The following is a 17160-nucleotide window of genomic DNA, read 5'->3' as shown; positions in this document are numbered from 1 at the left end:
AGGAGTAAGACCGAAAAATTAAATGACCATGCGGCGGCGTTCTTCTCTTTTTTCTATGGCAGAAACATCTGCATCAACGATGTTCCCCAGCCAAGGACAAGGGAGACGTGGCCCCGTTTCCTCCCAGACAAGTCGACTGCAGGCGTGGGGCCTGGCCTGGAGCCAATGCCTGTAAATCGGAGTCAGTGGCTGCTTGCCCTGCCGAATGCCAGATATGCCTGTCAGGCACTCACCTCACTCACCCGGCTCCTTTGTGATGAGCTGCAGAGGCGGGGGGGAATGTACGTGTTCCTTGTACCTTTTTTATGCGCCTGGTGCGAATCCTTGCTGCATAACTCGACAAAGCCACCGGCGCTGTGCAGCCACACTTCCTTAGCCACATGCCAGCACTGCACGTGATAACGCGTCGAAGCTTTCTCCCGCAGGGCAGCGCGCGTTCTCGCGACCAACCAGGGCGTGTCGTCAACCACTTAACAGACAAACAGCGTTCAAAAATCGCCGTGCAGCATCAAAAGACAACATATTCTCAGGCACAAACTCATCGCGTCCTTATCCTCGTCGTGGAAGACCCACCTCCTGTGCATCCCTCTGGTGACTTGGCGAAATGCACTAGTTAGTAAATAACCGCCCAACCTGCTTCAGACACGGCTTCTCCACAAACGAACACGACGGGTTCCAATGCCATCAAGAGGTAACAAACCGCGACTCCTCATATTACCCCGATGAGGTTTCTTCGTATCTTGGTCTTCGTGTCCCGGCTCTCTTCTTTTGCCGTGGAGAAGAAAGTCTTGACCACACCAAGTACACAGTAAATGGCGTAGCTTCAAACAGCAGCTCATGAAAGGTAGACCAGGTGCACTTACCCTGTAGTGAAACGGCAATCGAGCAAATAGCAACATGTCCCTAACGCAATCAGTATGGGTAGTAGCACGGCTTTGAATTTGTATGTGGCCATCTGTATAGTGCAGGTGCACTTGTTGGTTGTATTTATGTAGCGATAATTTCTTCTCTTGCTTCTCGGGTTATCTTCCTTTCTGTCTCTGCGTATACTAGTTTCACCAGCGAATGTCTTCGCGCCACAACAGTACTATGAAAGGAAACTTAAAGAGGGAGAAACACTTGGAGAACTGCTCCGGTAAGGGTCAAAACAAAAGACCAAAAGTATTCCATGACTATAAACACTTGTTCGTGTAGTTGTGCTAAAAAAAAAGTTGCACGTGATATCGCGACTGCATCCCGTTCTTTGGTCGCGTAAAGTGAAACGCGTCCATACACAACGACAAGGGAGTATCTAGCTGCATCCCACCTTGGCCGTTACATATCCGCGTTACAGCGCGCCACATGGACGGCACACCTCCGAAACATCTTTGCTAAATACCCAGGCTGGTAAAACAACGCAAGCTGGACGTCAGAAAGAGCAGTTTTTTCTCTCCTCCCCCGAGACGCGATGCAGCACATGAATGGCCTGCTGCACACGACATCGCTCCAGCTCGCCCAAAATGCCCACACCGACCCCGTCGCCGGCCAGAAACGCACATGGTCTGCCGCGAGCAATAATGTCACCGGCTCCGTCGATCCTGACTCGACGCCCAAGCCGCCGCCGTTTCTCTTCAAGCGCTCCGTCGCCCTGCCCAATGCCGCGCCCAAGCTGACACCGAGCCGCATCACCGCCCTCGGGCCGTCGTCCTCGGGCGACGGTGAGTACACGCAGCGTCACAAGATCGCCGCGACGCCGTCGTCGTCGCTTGACCCGGAGCTGCACCTGTCGCACGCCGTGTACGACCTGCCCCCGCGGCTGGTGGCCAACTTTGCGGCGCTGGGCATCAATTACATCTACCCCTGGCAGCGCAACTGCCTCAAGGGGCCCGGCCTGCTCTCCGGCGAGCGCAACCTGGTCTACTGCGCGCCGACCGGCGGTGGTAAATCCCTAGTCGCCGACTGTAAGCCGTTGTCCTGACCTGCCCGCGCCGGCTCGCAACGTTCGCTGATTATTATGGTTCGCGGCAGTGCTCATGCTGAAGCGCATCCTCCACCAGCGCGAGTCCAAGGCCTTGCTTGTGCTCCCCTACGTGGCTCTCGTCCAGGAAAAGGTGCGTTGGCTGCGCAAGCTTGTCGAGGGCCTCAAGCAGCCGTCGGCCGTTGAAGCGGATATCCACGCGCCGTTCAACGCAAGGCCGAGCCCGGATGGCCTGCGCGTGCTTGGGTTCTTCGGCGGCGGCAAGGTCCGCGCCACCTGGGACGACTTTGAAATTGGAGTCTGCACACTGGAAAAGGTACGAGTTGTCGAGGAGGACGTGTAAACGGCGCAGAACACGGCTCATCGGGAATTAGGCCAATATGCTTATCAACGCAGCCATCCAAGACTGCTCGATATCGAAGCTCCGGGCGGTCGTGTTGGACGAACTCCACATGATTGACGATGAGCACCGAGGCTACACACTGGAGCTCATTGGCACGAAATTACTCAGCTTGGAGCATACGGTTCAAATCGTCGGCATGAGTGCCACTATTCCCGTAAGGCGATGTCCCGCGGTGTCCTTCGCCTCACTAATACTAGGTAGAACATGGATCTCATGGCTCAATGGCTCAATGGCCACTCATTCGAGACGCGATACCGACCCGTTCCCATCGAAGAACACCTCGTCTGCAACGGTGCCGTCTTTGCCGCCGATGATCCTCGCTGCCTACCCGATAACGCCGACCAGCTCAAGAGTGGCAGGGTGGATGCCGTTCGCGCGATTGGTGCCTCCTCGCACAAAGAGCTGTCAGATCCCGTGCTGAATGCCGTCGTCACGCTTGCCCATGAAACTGCGTCTGCTGGCTACGGCGTCCTGGTATTCGCGGGTAGTCGCAGCATGACGGAGTCTGTGGCGCGGTGTATCAGCCGGGTGATGCCAGACATTTCCGAACTGCACGAAACAATACTAGAAAAACGCACTGACTTGCTAGATGAGTTACGAAGCTTGCCGACCGGTCTCGATCACGTATTGGAGGAGACAGTGTTGTTTGGTGTTGCATTTCATCGTGCGTATCCTTCCGACGTCTTCCCTTACTCGGCTAACATGTCTTTAGATGTTAGTCCTCTCCCCAGCGCTGCGTTCAGCGATGCTAATTCAGAAGGCTGGCATAACCGCCGAAGAGAGAGATCTGATCGCAGCCGCATATGATGCCGGGACCCTTCTAGTCTGTGTCGCCACATGCAGCCTCGCTGCTGGCATCAACCTGTAAGAGCCCAAAACCCCATTTGATCTCGATATTTGCTCATTTCTTGCAGTCCAGCTCGCCGTGTCATCTTGCACAATGCCAGGATGGGCCGTGACTTTGTAGGGCCAGCAATGCTGAGGCAGATGCGCGGGCGTGCCGGTCGCCAAGGCAAGTCGCCTGTTGGCGAGACCTATCTGTGCTGCCGCGAGGCCGACCTGGAGCCTGTCGTGCAGCTGATCAAGGCAGAGCTGCCCAAGGTCACTAGCTGTCTTACATCGGAAAATCGCCGCGTTCAACGGTGAGTTCCCTGCGTCGAACCCGTGCGCTTCCGTCCTAACCGTCGCAGTGCTGTTTTGGAAGTAATTGCTGTACACCTGGCTACGAGCTACGACTCTATTCGCTTCTACTTTGCAAAATCTCTCCTGGCACTTACCCAAGACATGGCTCGAGTCGATGACGATCTTAGGGCCAGCTTGAGGGATCTGGAGGGTCTCGAGCTCATCGAGGCCGACGCCTTTGGCAACTATGCGCCGACGCGGTTGGGCGGAGCCATCGTGGCGTCCGCCATTGACCCGGATGACGGCATCTTCGTGCACCGCGAGCTTGTCAAGGCGCTGCGAGCCTTTGTCATGGACGGCGAGCTGCACATCCTCTACGTCTTCACCCCGGTGCAGGACCTGGGTGTCACGATCAACTGGCAGGTATTCCGAAACGAACTGCAGCTGCTCGACGAGAGCGGGTTGCGCGTTTTACGATTCCTAGGCATCAAGCCGACTGCTATTCTCCAGTTGTACGTTGACGGCATTGGTGAAAGAACCGCAGATGCTAATGTTGTGCAGCGCGCAAGGCGTCTCGGTGCCTGAGAACACACCGGAAGCAAAGGAGCTGTCTCGCGTTTACAAGAGGTTCTATCTGGCGCTTCAGCTGCGGGATTTATGCAACGAGGTGCCAATCCACGTGGTCGCGCGAAAGTACGACTCACCGCGAGGCGCCGTGCAAACACTCTCGCAGACCTGTCATGGCTTCGCTGCCGGCGTGATCAAATTCTGCCAGCACATGGACTGGGGGTACGAAACATGCCATTCATTACTTTGCTTGGGCCGACTGTGCTAACAACTGGTAGCCTCATGGCAGCGGCGCTCGACCACTTCTCTGATCGCCTCTTGGCAGGCGCTCGTACTGAGCTACTCAGTCTCGCAAAAATACCCTTTATAAAGAGCCGAACGGCGTAAGATGATGTCCTTTCAAACCTTGGTGCACGGGACACTAACACACCAACAGGCGTGTGTTCTGGGAAAATGGATTCCGCACCGTCGGCACCATAGCCAATGCCGATCCCAAAGAGCTCGTGCCTATTTTGAAACAGGTTTGTCTGCACCGCCTGCGTGACGTGTGTGGTTCCTGACTGTGTCTGCAGGCAAATCCTAGCAAGAGTCGGGTCAAGGGTCTGGACATTGCAAAATACGAAGAGAAGCTGCTGTCGAAAGCCAACATTATTTCTGCCTCGGCCAACAGATTATGGAGTGAGTCGACAGAAGAGCCTTGGTCAGCTAATGAAACTAATGGATGCTAGGTATACAAATGCAGGCAGAAATGGACCTGGAATAAAGCGCAGGCAGAGATGGCGTCTTCAGATGTTGAAAACGAACTCGGCATTCTGTTCGGGAACCCCTTTTAGGGTGGCTCCGGTTCTATCGTCTATATACAACACACCTAGATATATCGTACAACATACATGATACACAAAATCCGCCCCCCCGTCCCTACAGCAGCAGCGCCATGAGACCGGCCTCCGCAAACGTCGGCATCTTGCCGAAGCCTTTCATCTGCTCGTCAATGCCCTCCGCGACGAAGAGCCTCGAGTTTGGTACCGACAGCTTCCTCTCATCCGGAAGCTGCTCCGCGCCGTCGCCGCTGCCCGGCGCTGCCACAAAGATGCCCTTGCTCGACAGCGCGCCAAAGTGGCCGCCCATGAACGGCTTCTCCGGCGGGGCGGTGGCTGACGTCTCCTGGTGCGTGCCGGGGACGCCAAACACGATGCTCGGGGGCGCGTACTCGGGCATGGCCGGGACGTCGTCGAGCGCCATGAGAAACTGGATCGTGCAGCCGGTCGGGGCAAAGGTTGAGCCGTTCATGGACTGCGCGAAGCGGCGCATCTCCTCCTCCTCGGAGAGTGAGAAGTGCGTCCGCTGGGGGTCCAGGGACAGCAGGCCTTTCTTGGCACCCCAGCCGCCGCCGCCGCTCACTGACGAAGCTTGTTAGTTTTTTCAGTCGGAAAATCTCATGCATTGACGTTAACGACGTACAAACTTGAAGTAGTTTTGCGCCGCGCTGGTGTGAGCTGTGGAGGTACTTTGCCGTCTTGGTGGCCAGCTCCTGCATGCTGGACTCGCTCGTGTCGACCGACAGCGGCGTCGGGCTGCCGTTGAGCCAAGACGTCGCCGCGTCCGCCGCGTCGCTCTTGGGCGTGACCAGCGCCCAGATGCCCGCCGGCCCCGTGTTGATCGCGCTGTTGCCGCGCTTGCCGTAGAACGCGTTCACGGCGTCCTCGAGCTCGGTCGATGCCGGGATCGCGTGGCCGTCGACCTCGACGCCGCGGACGATGTTGCCGAAGCTGGCCGCCACCAGCCGCGGCGGCGTCACCGGCACCAGCGGCGCCCACAGCCCCAGGTCGCCGATCCGCCGCGGCAGCTCGCCGCTGTCCGAGACGACCACCTCCTCCGCGTACCGCTGCTCCAGCGGCCAGCCCATCTCCGTGCCGTTTTCGTGGAGGTCAAATCCCGCGGAAAGGAACGTCGAGGGCCTGCTGTTCTGGAAGGTGGTCCGCGCCAGAGGCAGCGTCAGGCGCGACGCGCCCAGCGAGAACGACAGCGCGGACACCGCGTCCTTGTCCTCCCGCGACCGCGGCGGCTGCAACTGCGAGGGATGCCGCCACAGGTCCGGCAGCATGTGGTCGAGGTGGCCGCGCAGGACGGAGATGCCGGGTGAGGAGGCGTGGTGGTAGGACCGGCCGAGCTGCGGCGCGATGCCGTCCACGATGGCGCCCAGGAGGTAAAACTGCTTCGGGCGGCTGTGGCCGGCGAGGAGGGAGGCCATGCAGCCCATGAAGTCGATGTCCTCGAAGTGCTTGGCGAATTCTGGCGTGGCGAGCACGACGGCGGCGTTGTGGCCGGAAGAGTTTGCTGACAGGGCCTTGGAGGCAATGTCATCCATCATGGACGAGATCGCATCCTGAAAATGTCAGTAAAATCATCATAAATATTAGGAGCTCCGTTAAATATGCCACCGCTCGCCGTACTCACTTTTGATGTGTTTGTAAGCGCGTATGTAAACTGCACTTGATCCGTCTTCGTTTCACTCGAAAACTGTCGCCTGGCTAGGGGGCACCGCGACAGCTGCATAGTGCTGCGCCGGCAGATGGCCCGATACATAATCTCTGGATGGCCAAGAGTCACAGTTTTAAAGTGTTCCTACCGATTCCGATAATTGGCCGAATAACTATGAGTAAACTGCAGAGCAAGTCATTCCTGACTTCTCTAGTTAGCTTTCCCCCAGAGATTCGTGTGGCGCAAAGATGTGGCGCAAGCTCTAGCCACAAAAATTGCCCCTCCCCTCATCCCACTTCGCAGAGCGACCAATTCTTAGCGGTGACTCAAATTTGTGAATCCCAAACAGCGAAACCGCACCAAACAGGCTCGTTCTTGAGTCAGACGCAAATTCACCTGGGTTATATCAACGGCGGAGTTTGAAGCCCAAGTTCTTGTGGGCTTCAACATAACCATCCAGGACGACGTTTAGACTCGCTGTTCGAGCACTTCGCGTGCGATCCGTTTCCCCACGACGACCCTTGACTACCACACGTGCAATCATGGCTACCAACGCTGGACGCCCCAACATCGGTATGCTGCGTCTAGCCCAAGCCTTCATGCGCACCTGCTAACTGTCTGCCGTTGCAGCTGAGGGTGCTTCCATCCCGGCGCAAAGCCCCTCCGCTGAGGCGCCGGCCGGCGCTGAGGCTCCCAAAGTCAAGTCTGAGAAAGAGTGTTAGTTGGAATGCCTAAATCGACGCGGACCACTGTCCTAACAATCTTCATAGTAGAGAAGGATCGTAAAAAGGCCGAAAAGGCCGCAAAGCTCGAAGCGAAAAAGGCCAAGGCCGCCGTCCAGGCCGCCAATGCCGCCGCTAATAAAGAGAAGAAGGCCAAAAAGGAAAAGGCCGACGAGCCTGAGGTCCCCCCTTACGTCGAAGACACGCCACCTGGCGAGAAGAAGCGCATCCGATCGTTCGAAGACCCCAACTTCAAGGCATACGACCCCATTGCCGTCGAGTCGGCGTGGTACACCTGGTGGGAGAAGGAGGGCTTCTTCAAGCCCGAGTTCAAACCCAATGGCGACGTTAAGGATGAGGGCAGCTTCGTCATCGTCCACCCTCCTCCCAACGTCACTGGAGCGCTGCATATGGGCCACGCCCTGACCGACTCGCTGCAAGACATGATGATTCGCTGGAGCCGCATGCACGGCAAGACGACGCTGTGGCTTCCGGGCACCGACCACGCCGGCATCTCTACGCAGTCTGTCGTCGAGAATATGCTGTGGCGCCGCAAGCAGCAGACCCGCCACGATCTCGGCCGAGAAAAGTTCATCGAGACCGTCTGGGAGTGGAAGGAGGACTATCATCAGCGCATCAACAAGGCGCTGACCCGACTTGGCGGCTCGTTTGACTGGTCCCGCGAGGCCTTCACCATGGACGAGAGCCGCTATGCTGCTGTCATAGAGAATTTTGTTCGTCTTCACGAGGAGGGCATCATTTACAGAGCCAACAGACTTGTCAACTGGTGCACAAGACTCAACACTGCGCTGTCCAACCTCGAAGTTGACAACAAGGAGCTGACTGGCCGCACACTGCTTGACGTTCCTGGCTACGATAAGAAGGTTGAATTTGGTGTCATTGTTCACTTCAAATATCCCATTGAGGGCTCTGACGAGACCGTCGAGGTCGCCACTACCCGTATCGAGACCATGCTGGGTGATACCGGTATCGCTGTCCATCCCAAGGATGCCCGCTACACTCATCTTGTTGGCAAGAATGCCATTCACCCCTTCATCCCCGGCCGCAAACTGCCCATCATCGCCGACGAGTACGTCGAGATGGACTTTGGTACCGGTGCCGTCAAGCTCACGCCCGCCCACGACCCCAACGATTTCACCCTCGGACAGCGCCACAACCTCGAGTTCATCAACATCCTCAACGACGACGGTCTGATGAACGAGAATGCCGGTCCGTACAAGGGGCACAAGCGCTTCGACGTCCGCTACAGCATCCAGGATGCGCTCAAGGAGAAGGGCCTGTACGTCGACAAGAAGGACAACGCCATGAAGGTCCCTATGTGCAGCAAGTCCAAGGATGTCATTGAGCCGATCATGAAGCCCCAGTGGTGGGTCAAGATGAAGGACATGGCCGCCGAGGCTGTCAAGGTTGTCAAGAACGGCGAGATCAAGATCCGCCCGGAGAGCGCCGAGAAGGCCTACTACCGCTGGATGGAGGACATCAACGACTGGTGCATCTCGAGACAGCTCTGGTGGGGACACAGGTGCCCGGTCTACTTTGCCAAGATTGAGGGCGGCTCTGACCTGCCCGAGGAGGAGCTCTGGTTTTCGGGCCGCACCCAGGAGGAGGCCGAGGCAAAGGCCAAGGCTAAGCTCCCTGGCAAGAAGTTCACCCTCGAGCAGGACGAGGATGTTCTCGATAGTAAGTTGACTTTGCCTTGTCCCCTTTCACCACTCACCGCAGCCGCTAATTTCAATAGCATGGTTCTCCTCTGGCCTATGGCCGTTCAGCACTCTGGGCTGGCCCAACAAGACACACGACCTGGAGAAGCTCTTCCCCACCAGCGTCCTCGAGACCGGCTGGGATATCCTGTTCTTCTGGATTGCTCGCATGATCATGCTGAGCTTGAAGTTGACTGGCAAGATCCCCTTTGAGGAAGTCTTCTGCCACAGCTTGGTTCGTGACTCAGAGGGCCGTAAAATGTCCAAGAGTCTGGGCAATGTCATTGACCCTCTCGATGTCATTTCCGGCATTCCTCTGCAGACCCTGCATGACAAGCTGGCTCTCGGCAACCTGCACCCCACCGAGGTCGAGAGAGCGACCAAGTACCAAAAGACGTCCTTCCCCGACGGCATCCCCCAGTGCGGTGCCGATGCTCTGCGCTTCACCATGATCAACGCCACGACGGGCGGCAGCGATATCAACCTGGAGATTCGCTCCATCTACGGCTACCGCAAGTTCTGCAACAAGATCTTCCAGGCCACCAAGTACGTCCTCGGCAGCCTTCCCGCCGACTTTGTCCCCTCAAAGCAGGGTGCGGTCCCTGGCAAGACCCTGGCCGAGCGCTGGATCCTGCACAAGATGAACCAGGCCGCCAAGGAGGTCAACGTCGCCATTGCCGACCGCGAGTTCTCCAAGTCGACCGCCATCATCTACAAGTACTGGTACAGCGAGCTCTGCGACGTCTACATTGAGAACTCCAAGTCCATTATCCGCGACGGCACGCCCGAGGAGCGTGAGTCGGCCATCCAGACTCTCTACACAGCCCTCGAGGCTGCTCTTACCATGATCCACCCCTTCATGCCCTTCATCAGTGAGGAGATGTGGCAGAGAATGCCGCGCCGCCCGAGTGACGAGACCAAGTCCATCATGATTGCCAAGTATCCCGTCTACACCCCGGCGCTGGACGACCCTCAGTCGGAGACTGCGTACGAGCTCGTCCTGGACTGTGTCAAGGCGGCTCGCTCCCTGACGGCTGAATACGCCATCAAGGAGAATGCCGATGGTATGTTGAGACAACCTTCCCCCTTGACGCCCCATGCAAGCTAATCAATCTCCCGTTCTAGTCATCATTCAAACCTTCACCAAGGCCGCCGAGGAGACGTGTACCAAGGAGCTCGTCTCCATCACCTCGCTGGCTGGCAAGGCCGTCAACAAGATCAACAACATTGGCGGCGACGCGCCCCGTCCCACGGGCTGCGTCGCGTACCCCGTCTCGACCGCGGCGACCGTCTTCCTGCACGTCAAGGGGCGCGTCGACATGGACGCCGAGATTGGCAAGGCGCAGAAGCGCCGTGACAAGGCGACGCAGAGCATCCAGCGCCAGGAGAAGCTCCTGGCCGACCCGGTCTACCTGCAAAAGGCCTCGGAGGCTGTCCGCGAGGCGGACGAGAAGAAGCTGGCCGACGCCAAGCAGGAGCTGGCCAGCTTCGAGGCCACGATTCAGCAGTTTGAGCAGCTCAAGCTGGAGTAAGGTTGGGGGGGGGGTATAGAACGAAAGAAAAAAAAAAGCATATGTGAAGGATAGGGAAAGATTTTTAATTGTTGTTATGAATGAAAGATGAAGACGCCACTTATTTTACATGAAGAGATATATTTCATTGACAACCCAACCTTGTTCGCAAGTGGTATCGTATCCCAGGCCTGACTAATTCCTTGATTCGCCTATTCTGTAATTCTTGCACCAATCTTTATTGGTAATACACGGTGTTTGATCCTGGTATCTTGCCTCCCACTCATCGTCCTCCTCCTGGGCCTCTGCCTCCCCGACCACCGCCGCCCTCATTCTCCTGCTCTCCTGCCCTCGCCCGACCACCTCCACCCTTGACCGGCCTCGTCTGCGCGGCCTCGTGCTTCCTCAGCTCCTCCGGGACCTTTGACAGCGAGCTCTTGGCCAGCATCTGCCTGAGGTCGTACATGACGTCCGCGTCCTCGTTGCCCAGAAACGTGATCGCCGTGCCGCTCTTGCCCGCGCGACCCGTGCGGCCGATCCTGTGCGTGTACGCCTCGATGCTGCTCGCCATGTTGAAGTTGACGACGAGGGAGACGTCGGCGACATCGATACCGCGGCCGGCCAGGTCCGTCGCGACGAGCACCTGGGTCTCGCCGGCGCGCACGGCGGCGAGCGCGGCCTCGCGCTGCTCCTGCGTCTTGGAGCCGTGCAGCGGCACGGCGGACCAGCCCATGGCGCGCACGTCGCGCGCGACGGCGTCGCAGTTGCGCTTGATGTTGACGAAGACGATGATGGGCGGCGCGAACTGCTCGGAGGCGAGGATGCGCTGCAGGCGCTTCTTGCGCGCGTCCTCGCCGGCGACGAACTCGACCTGCTGCTCGACCGTCTCGACGGCCTCGCCGGCGTTGCCGATGAGGGCCATGGCCGGGCGCCGCAGGTACTTCTTGGCGATGCGCTCGACCAGCGGCGGCATCGTGGCGGTGAACATCATGGTCTGGCGGTAGCGGCCGCCGGTGCCGCCGTGCTCGTCGCCGACGTACCGCCGCATCAGCCGCCCGTCCTCGGCCTCGTCCGAGTCCGGCTTCTCGTTGGACACGGGCAGCGCGTCCAGGATCTTGTTGACGGGCTCCTCGAAGCCCATGTCGATCATGCGGTCCGCCTCGTCCATGATGACGTAGCAGCACTGCGACAGAACCAGCAGCCGCCGCTCGATGCAGTCCACCAGGCGACCCGGCGTCGCCACGATGATCTCGGCGCCGTTGCGCAGCGCGTACGCCTGCTCCTCTAGCGAGTGCCCACCAACGATGCTCACGCACCGGAACCCGAGCGGCTCGCCGAACTTGCGCGCCTCCTTCTCGATCTGCTGCACCAGCTCGCGCGTCGGTGCTAGGATCAGCGCGTAGGGCCCGTCGTTCTTGTTCGTCTCCGTCAGCGGCGGCAGGTCCGCGATGTACACGAGCAGCGGCAACAGGAAGGCGGCCGTCTTGCCGGAACCCGTGACGGCCACGCCGATCAGGTCCCGCGCTTGGAGCGCGATGGGGATAGCGGCGCGCTGGATTGGCGTCGGCTCGTCGTAGCCGACCTGCTCGATGATGCTCAGCAGACGCGGCGGCAGGCCCGACTCCTGCCAGTTGCGCATGGGGTTCGGCAGCGTGCCGCCCTTGGTCGAGATGCCAAAGTCCTCCTTGAAGATGCGCCAGTCGCGCTCGCGCATCTCCTCGAGCCGCTTCTCGTTCCACCGGCGGCCGAGGCCGGTCCGCTCCGCGCGGTCCCGCGCCTTGTCCCGCGCGCGGTAAAAGTCCTCCATCATGCCCTTGGCGCGCTCGCGGCCATGCTCGAGGTCGCGCTGCTCGATCAGGCGGGCGCGCTTCATCGCCCGCTCCTCCGCCTCCCTGTCGAACTCGCCGCCAACACCAGCCAGCGAGAAGCCGCGAACGCCCGCGCCACCACTGTAGCCCCCGTCGTCGGCGCGCGACGTGTCCTCGCCAGCGTCCCAGTCAAAGTTGAACTTCTTCTCGGTCGTTCGCATCCGCTTTTTCTGGGCTGAGAAATTTGAATGTTGGTTCACCTCGGGGCCTAGGTATCGGGATCGGAGCAGCTCGGCTTCAATTTCCTCGGCGGAGCGCTTGTCAGCGTTGGCCTTGTTAGCCTTCTTGCCGCTGCCCTCCTTGCTACCCTTGCCGCCTCCGGCTCGCCCGTCTCGACGGTCTCGGTCGTCTCTGTCTCTGGGGCCCGCGCCATTCATAGAGCGCGGGCCGGTGGGCACGCCGTTGGCTGTTCCATTCGTCGCCGTTGATTTCGATGTCCTGCCGGTAGATCGGTCTTCCCACTTCTTCTCGTCCTCGGCTCGTTTGTGCGCGTCACCGGAGGCCTTTTTCCGCTTCAACTCCTCCTCCTGCTTAGCTTTTTCGGCGGCGAGACGTTCGCGCTGAGCTTTTGGTATGAAGCGAGGCTTGGCGGCGGCGGCTTCCGCTGCCTTTTTCTGGCGTAGGATCTCCTCGATGTCCAGAGGCATGGTGCTGCTGTGGTGGTGGCTGGTCTTGTAGAGCGGCGGTGCGCGATGGTGGTTTGGTGCTCAGTTGGCCGAGGATCGCATCGACCAGGTAATACGAAAGCCCATAGATCAGTGCCAACGCCGCGAGATCAAGAATCATGAAAGGGTGTGGTGACGCACAAGAAGTTGCGAGACATACAGCAGGCTGCGACTTTATCAAAGGCTGTCGGAAGCTTGGCTACTCAGTGTGGGCCAGCAAGCCAATCACAGCCCCTTGTAGTCCAGAATTGTGGGTCGTCAAAAGTCGCTGGCCGGCATTGTGGATGGCTTCAACACTCAAAGACTTGACAGACCACTCACCGCAGCGACCATCAATTCTTCCGCGCCTCGTCGCACACGAAATCCCGGCCAATTTCCGAGGGTCCCCGATCCAAGTCGTCGATTCTCACGCCACAAATCTCGCGCAATGGCCTCGACGTCGCAATTCGTCCAGCTGGCCAAGAGCCTGCCCGAGCCCCTACAGCGCTTCCTCGCCCGGTGGCCGCCCGCCGCCCTCGTAGCCCCGGGCAGCGCGCCGACGTCCTTCCAGACGCTTCGACAGAACCCGTTCGAGTTCTACAAGCACCCCGTGACCGGCCGGCTGCACGATCCCGTGTACTCGGCGCGGCGGCAGGCGCAGCTGCTGCGGATGGCGCGCGACCACGGCGTCGCGGAGCTGATGCCCGCCTCGGCCAAGGACCCCTCGCAGCGCCTGGCGCACCGCGTTGAGCACGGTCTGCGCGTCAAGGGCACAGGTGTCGGACACAAGGTCAAGGGTCACATCCACGAGAGACACATGATTGCCAAGTTCGTTGAACCGCGGAGAGGACTCTTGAGGAGAGAGAGGATTTTACTAACGACGAGGTGCACAGGATGGAACAAAGAAGAAAAGCCATGCTGGAGATGCCCGATCTCATCAAGAAGTGGAAGACGGTACGTTTTCAGTGACTCTGTTGTCATTGAGGGAGTCTTGCTAACCATACGAAATAGGTCGGAAAGCAAAACTGGACAAAATTCCCGAAATAAATGCTTGTACAATACAACTGACGAGGTTGAAAATCCCATACGCCGAGAGCGCTACCCAGACGAGCGTGTATATACCACCCTGTACTACTATTACAATACAATTTTCAAGCAAATCTACGCCAACCTCTGTGATGTCCATACCTTGCAAGTGCCTCTCCATCCACGCTGCATTGTCGCCCTCGAGTACAACTGCATTCACAACAAAGAGAAAAAATTAGGAAATTTGTTTCTATACTACTGCATACATTTCATATGACCATCAACGAGGTATTGTCCCAGATTATCGAAAGTTGCATCACGTGACCCATTTTGACTTCATCCAGCTTGTTCCCAACGACCACGAAAAAAAATCTCCCTCTCCACGCCTCCTCTCCCAAAAGTCATACTCCAACCACCCCCCTTCTCTGCCACCCACTCCCCGATGGCAAGTCCCGCCGCGGGACGTCCGTCCCGGACCGCCACGCACTACCAGGTCCTCGACCTACAGCCCGCGCTCCTCGCCGCCGCCGAGGCCCAGGACGCCTCTGCGCTCGTTAAGCGCGCCTACCGCCGCGCCCTGCTGCGCAACCACCCCGACAAGGCCACCGCCGCCACCCTCTTCACGGTCGACCAGATCGGCGAGGCCTACGGCGTGCTGTCCTCCACGCGGCGACGCCAAGAGTACGACGCCGCGCTACGCTCGTCCGGCGGCGCGGGGGACGAGGAGGCAACCCGGTTCCAGACGGGCATTGAGAACGTCGACCTGGACGACCTCGAGTTCGACGACGGGGAGGAGCGCTGGCACCGGTCGTGTCGGTGCGGCAACGACCGCGGGTACGCGTTCGAGGAGGCGGATCTTGTCGAGGCGAGCGAGGACGGCGTCTTGATGGTGGGGTGCCAAGATTGCAGCCTGTGGCTCAAGGTGCATTTCGCCGTGGTGGACGAGTAATGACAGCTTATGAATGAATGCTTGTATATAAAAGGCAGGGTTATTACGGATAGATTGGATAATCACTTGTACATAACAGAGGTAATAAAAACAAACGCATTGTCGACAGAGTGGCTGGCGTACTATAGTTTCAATACCTAGGATTGAAATGAAATTTAATCAAATCGCAAACGCATAGCATGGGAGTGGCAGGTTTCACAAATCACAGTGTAGAATGAATATTGGTATTGAAAGCAATTTTAATAAATTTTTATTCGTCCCAACGGGCACGGCATTAAAAGCGCAGAGCAAGCTCGTCGATGCAACGGCTTGGTGGGCTTCTTTGCATCCGTGGGAAAACAGATAAGAGACAAAATCAATAACCCCGTTCTTTGTTTCTGCGTGTTTACCTAAACAATGCCGAAGCTCTTGGATAAAAACGACGTCTTCCGTCACTCCATAGACACCAGTCCGCCCTAAAACCTGAGTGCGAAAAAAGCCAATGAGTCCCAGACATGGATGGGTAGGCTTACTCGGCAGCCTTGGGTTCTTCGGCCTTGGGCTCCTCGGCAGCGGCGGGCTCCTCCTTGGGGGCGGCAGCCTCGGCGGCAGGGGCAGTCTCGGCCTCACTGGAAGTCCAGAGAGTCTATACAAGTTAGCCCACGTTTTCTGACAGCACGATTGCGGTAGTCTTACCAGGTTGTCACGGAGGAGCTGCATGATGAGGGTCGAGTCCTTGTAGCTCTCTTCGCTCAGGGTATCAAGCTCTGTGATAAAAATGTCAGTCGGCTGCGCCTGGGTGCGCTAGAACGAATGAGGAAGCCTACCAGCAATGGCATCGTCAAAGGCCTGCTTGGCAAGATGGCAAGCCTGATCGGGGGCGTTGAGAATCTCGTAGTAAAAGACGGAGAAGTTGAGGGCAAGACCGAGGCGGATAGGGTGGGTAGGAGGAAGCTCGCTCTGGGCAACTTCGGTAGCCGCCTTGTAGGCCTCGAGGGACTTGTCGGCCGAATCCTTGCGCTTATCGCCAGTCGCGAACTCGGCAAGGTAGCGGTGGTAGTCGCCCTTCCTTTAATAGGAGTCAGTATTGAACAATGAAACGGCGCGCATATTTCAAACACACATCTTGTGGTAAAAGACCTTGGACTCGCCGGACTTAGCAGAAGGAATCAGGTGCTTGTCAAGGACGTCGAGAATGTCCTCGCAGATCTTGGCAAGCTCATCCTCAATTTTCTGGCGGTACTCCTTGATGAGAGTGACCTGGGAAGAGTTGCCCTTGGACTCTTCCTTCTGCTCGATAGAAGTGACTATTCTCCAAGAGGCACGGCGCGCACCGATAACGTTCTTGTAGGCGACGGAAAGAAGGTTGCGCTCCTCGACAGTCAGGTCGCGGTCCTCGGAAGCGACGATCTTCATGTTCTCGACCATCTCTGAAAGGCCAACAAGTCAGCACAGGCAGGGCTCTTTACGGAGCGGTTAGCGACGCACCTTCGTAACGCTCAGCCTGCTCGGCGAGCTTGGCCAGATAGACGGCATATTCGTTACCCATTTTGGAGAATTAAAGTCTAGCCGGAGGAAAAAACAGCTGTTAGCAAGACGTTGTTGGCGGGCGATAGGAGCGTATTGGTTGGCACTAGTCTGGCGGTTTTTGTATGGGAAAAGGGGGAGCAAGAAGAGGGGGTAGCCACTGGCAAATCTCGTTCAAGGGCAGGCAGGTGCTAGGGAGGTGAAGTGGCAGAAAAACGACAGCCAACAACGCAGCGTCCGACAAGCGCCACGCAAACTGCGGATTGACGTATCGTGAATCATAGCGACGTCGCGAAACGCGTGGGCGGGCCGTAGAGCGAGGGCGATAAGGTAGCTCAACCCTCCTCCCCCGCTCCTTGGGCGGCTCTAGTGGGGGTTTCTCTGTTGGCGCCTGCGTCCACGGCGCGCAGGGAGGGAGCACGACAGCGCCGAAGCGAGGTATGACGATGCTGTAAAATGTCGCTCGTCGAAGATGTAATAATGGCTCACTGGCAGAGGCTGTATCGTCGAGGCGGGCGCGTGCTGTGGAGGAGGACGGGGGAAGAGGGAAAACGGGCGCGATGACGAAAGTACGCCTTGGTCCGGCGGGAGGGGTTGCAAAGGCAGCGAGAACAGGTGATGCAGGACGAGGAACGCCTGGTGCCATGCATCGGGAGGACATACCAAAAAAAAGGGACGAAAAA

At 58.1% G+C, this 17160-nt stretch overlaps 7 protein-coding genes across 7 annotated transcripts; 4 read left to right on the top strand and 3 right to left on the bottom strand.

Moving 5' to 3' along the window:
* Window positions 1-1447: 1447 nt before the first annotated feature.
* Window positions 1448-4812, top strand: ISF_00041 (DNA-directed DNA polymerase theta; the record flags this gene model as incomplete). Its single annotated transcript, XM_018843648.1, has 12 exons — window positions 1448-1940; window positions 2008-2273; window positions 2332-2514; window positions 2562-2834; window positions 3073-3224; window positions 3275-3502; window positions 3551-3994; window positions 4044-4271; window positions 4328-4432; window positions 4486-4570; window positions 4622-4727; window positions 4778-4812. 12 exons carry the CDS (start codon window positions 1448-1450, stop codon window positions 4810-4812), a joined length of 2598 nt encoding a protein of 865 aa, XP_018708098.1.
* Window positions 4813-4967: 155 nt separating this feature from the next.
* On the bottom strand, window positions 4968-6417 carry ISF_00040 (hypothetical protein; the record flags this gene model as incomplete). Its single annotated transcript, XM_018843647.1, has 2 exons — window positions 4968-5449; window positions 5511-6417. 2 exons carry the CDS (start codon window positions 6415-6417, stop codon window positions 4968-4970), a joined length of 1389 nt encoding a protein of 462 aa, XP_018708097.1.
* Window positions 6418-7072: 655 nt separating this feature from the next.
* On the top strand, window positions 7073-10505 carry ISF_00039 (valyl-tRNA synthetase; the record flags this gene model as incomplete). Its single annotated transcript, XM_018843646.1, has 5 exons — window positions 7073-7103; window positions 7161-7247; window positions 7301-8953; window positions 9012-10037; window positions 10099-10505. 5 exons carry the CDS (start codon window positions 7073-7075, stop codon window positions 10503-10505), a joined length of 3204 nt encoding a protein of 1067 aa, XP_018708096.1.
* Window positions 10506-10767: 262 nt separating this feature from the next.
* Window positions 10768-12999, bottom strand: ISF_00038 (DEAD-like helicase; the record flags this gene model as incomplete). Its single annotated transcript, XM_018843645.1, has 1 exon — window positions 10768-12999. One exon carries the CDS (start codon window positions 12997-12999, stop codon window positions 10768-10770), a length of 2232 nt encoding a protein of 743 aa, XP_018708095.1.
* A 445-nt stretch (window positions 13000-13444) lies between these two features.
* Window positions 13445-14043, top strand: ISF_00037 (hypothetical protein; the record flags this gene model as incomplete). The annotated part of the gene is made up of 3 exons (XM_018843644.1): window positions 13445-13824; window positions 13890-13950; window positions 14008-14043. 3 exons carry the CDS (start codon window positions 13445-13447, stop codon window positions 14041-14043), a joined length of 477 nt encoding a protein of 158 aa, XP_018708094.1.
* A 421-nt stretch (window positions 14044-14464) lies between these two features.
* ISF_00036 (DnaJ domain protein) lies at window positions 14465-14971 on the top strand (the record flags this gene model as incomplete). The annotated part of the gene is made up of 1 exon (XM_018843643.1): window positions 14465-14971. One exon carries the CDS (start codon window positions 14465-14467, stop codon window positions 14969-14971), a length of 507 nt encoding a protein of 168 aa, XP_018708093.1.
* Window positions 14972-15479: 508 nt separating this feature from the next.
* On the bottom strand, window positions 15480-16499 carry ISF_00035 (14-3-3 protein; the record flags this gene model as incomplete). The annotated part of the gene is made up of 5 exons (XM_018843642.1): window positions 15480-15596; window positions 15647-15717; window positions 15778-16019; window positions 16074-16380; window positions 16439-16499. 5 exons carry the CDS (start codon window positions 16497-16499, stop codon window positions 15480-15482), a joined length of 798 nt encoding a protein of 265 aa, XP_018708092.1.
* Window positions 16500-17160: the final 661 nt, after the last annotated feature.

The sequence above is a fragment of the Cordyceps fumosorosea genome, assembly GCF_001636725.1.
Source record: "Cordyceps fumosorosea ARSEF 2679 chromosome Unknown scaffold_1, whole genome shotgun sequence".
NCBI lineage: Eukaryota > Fungi > Ascomycota > Sordariomycetes > Hypocreales > Cordycipitaceae > Cordyceps > Cordyceps fumosorosea.
This window is presented reverse-complemented; position numbering and strand designations above follow the sequence as displayed.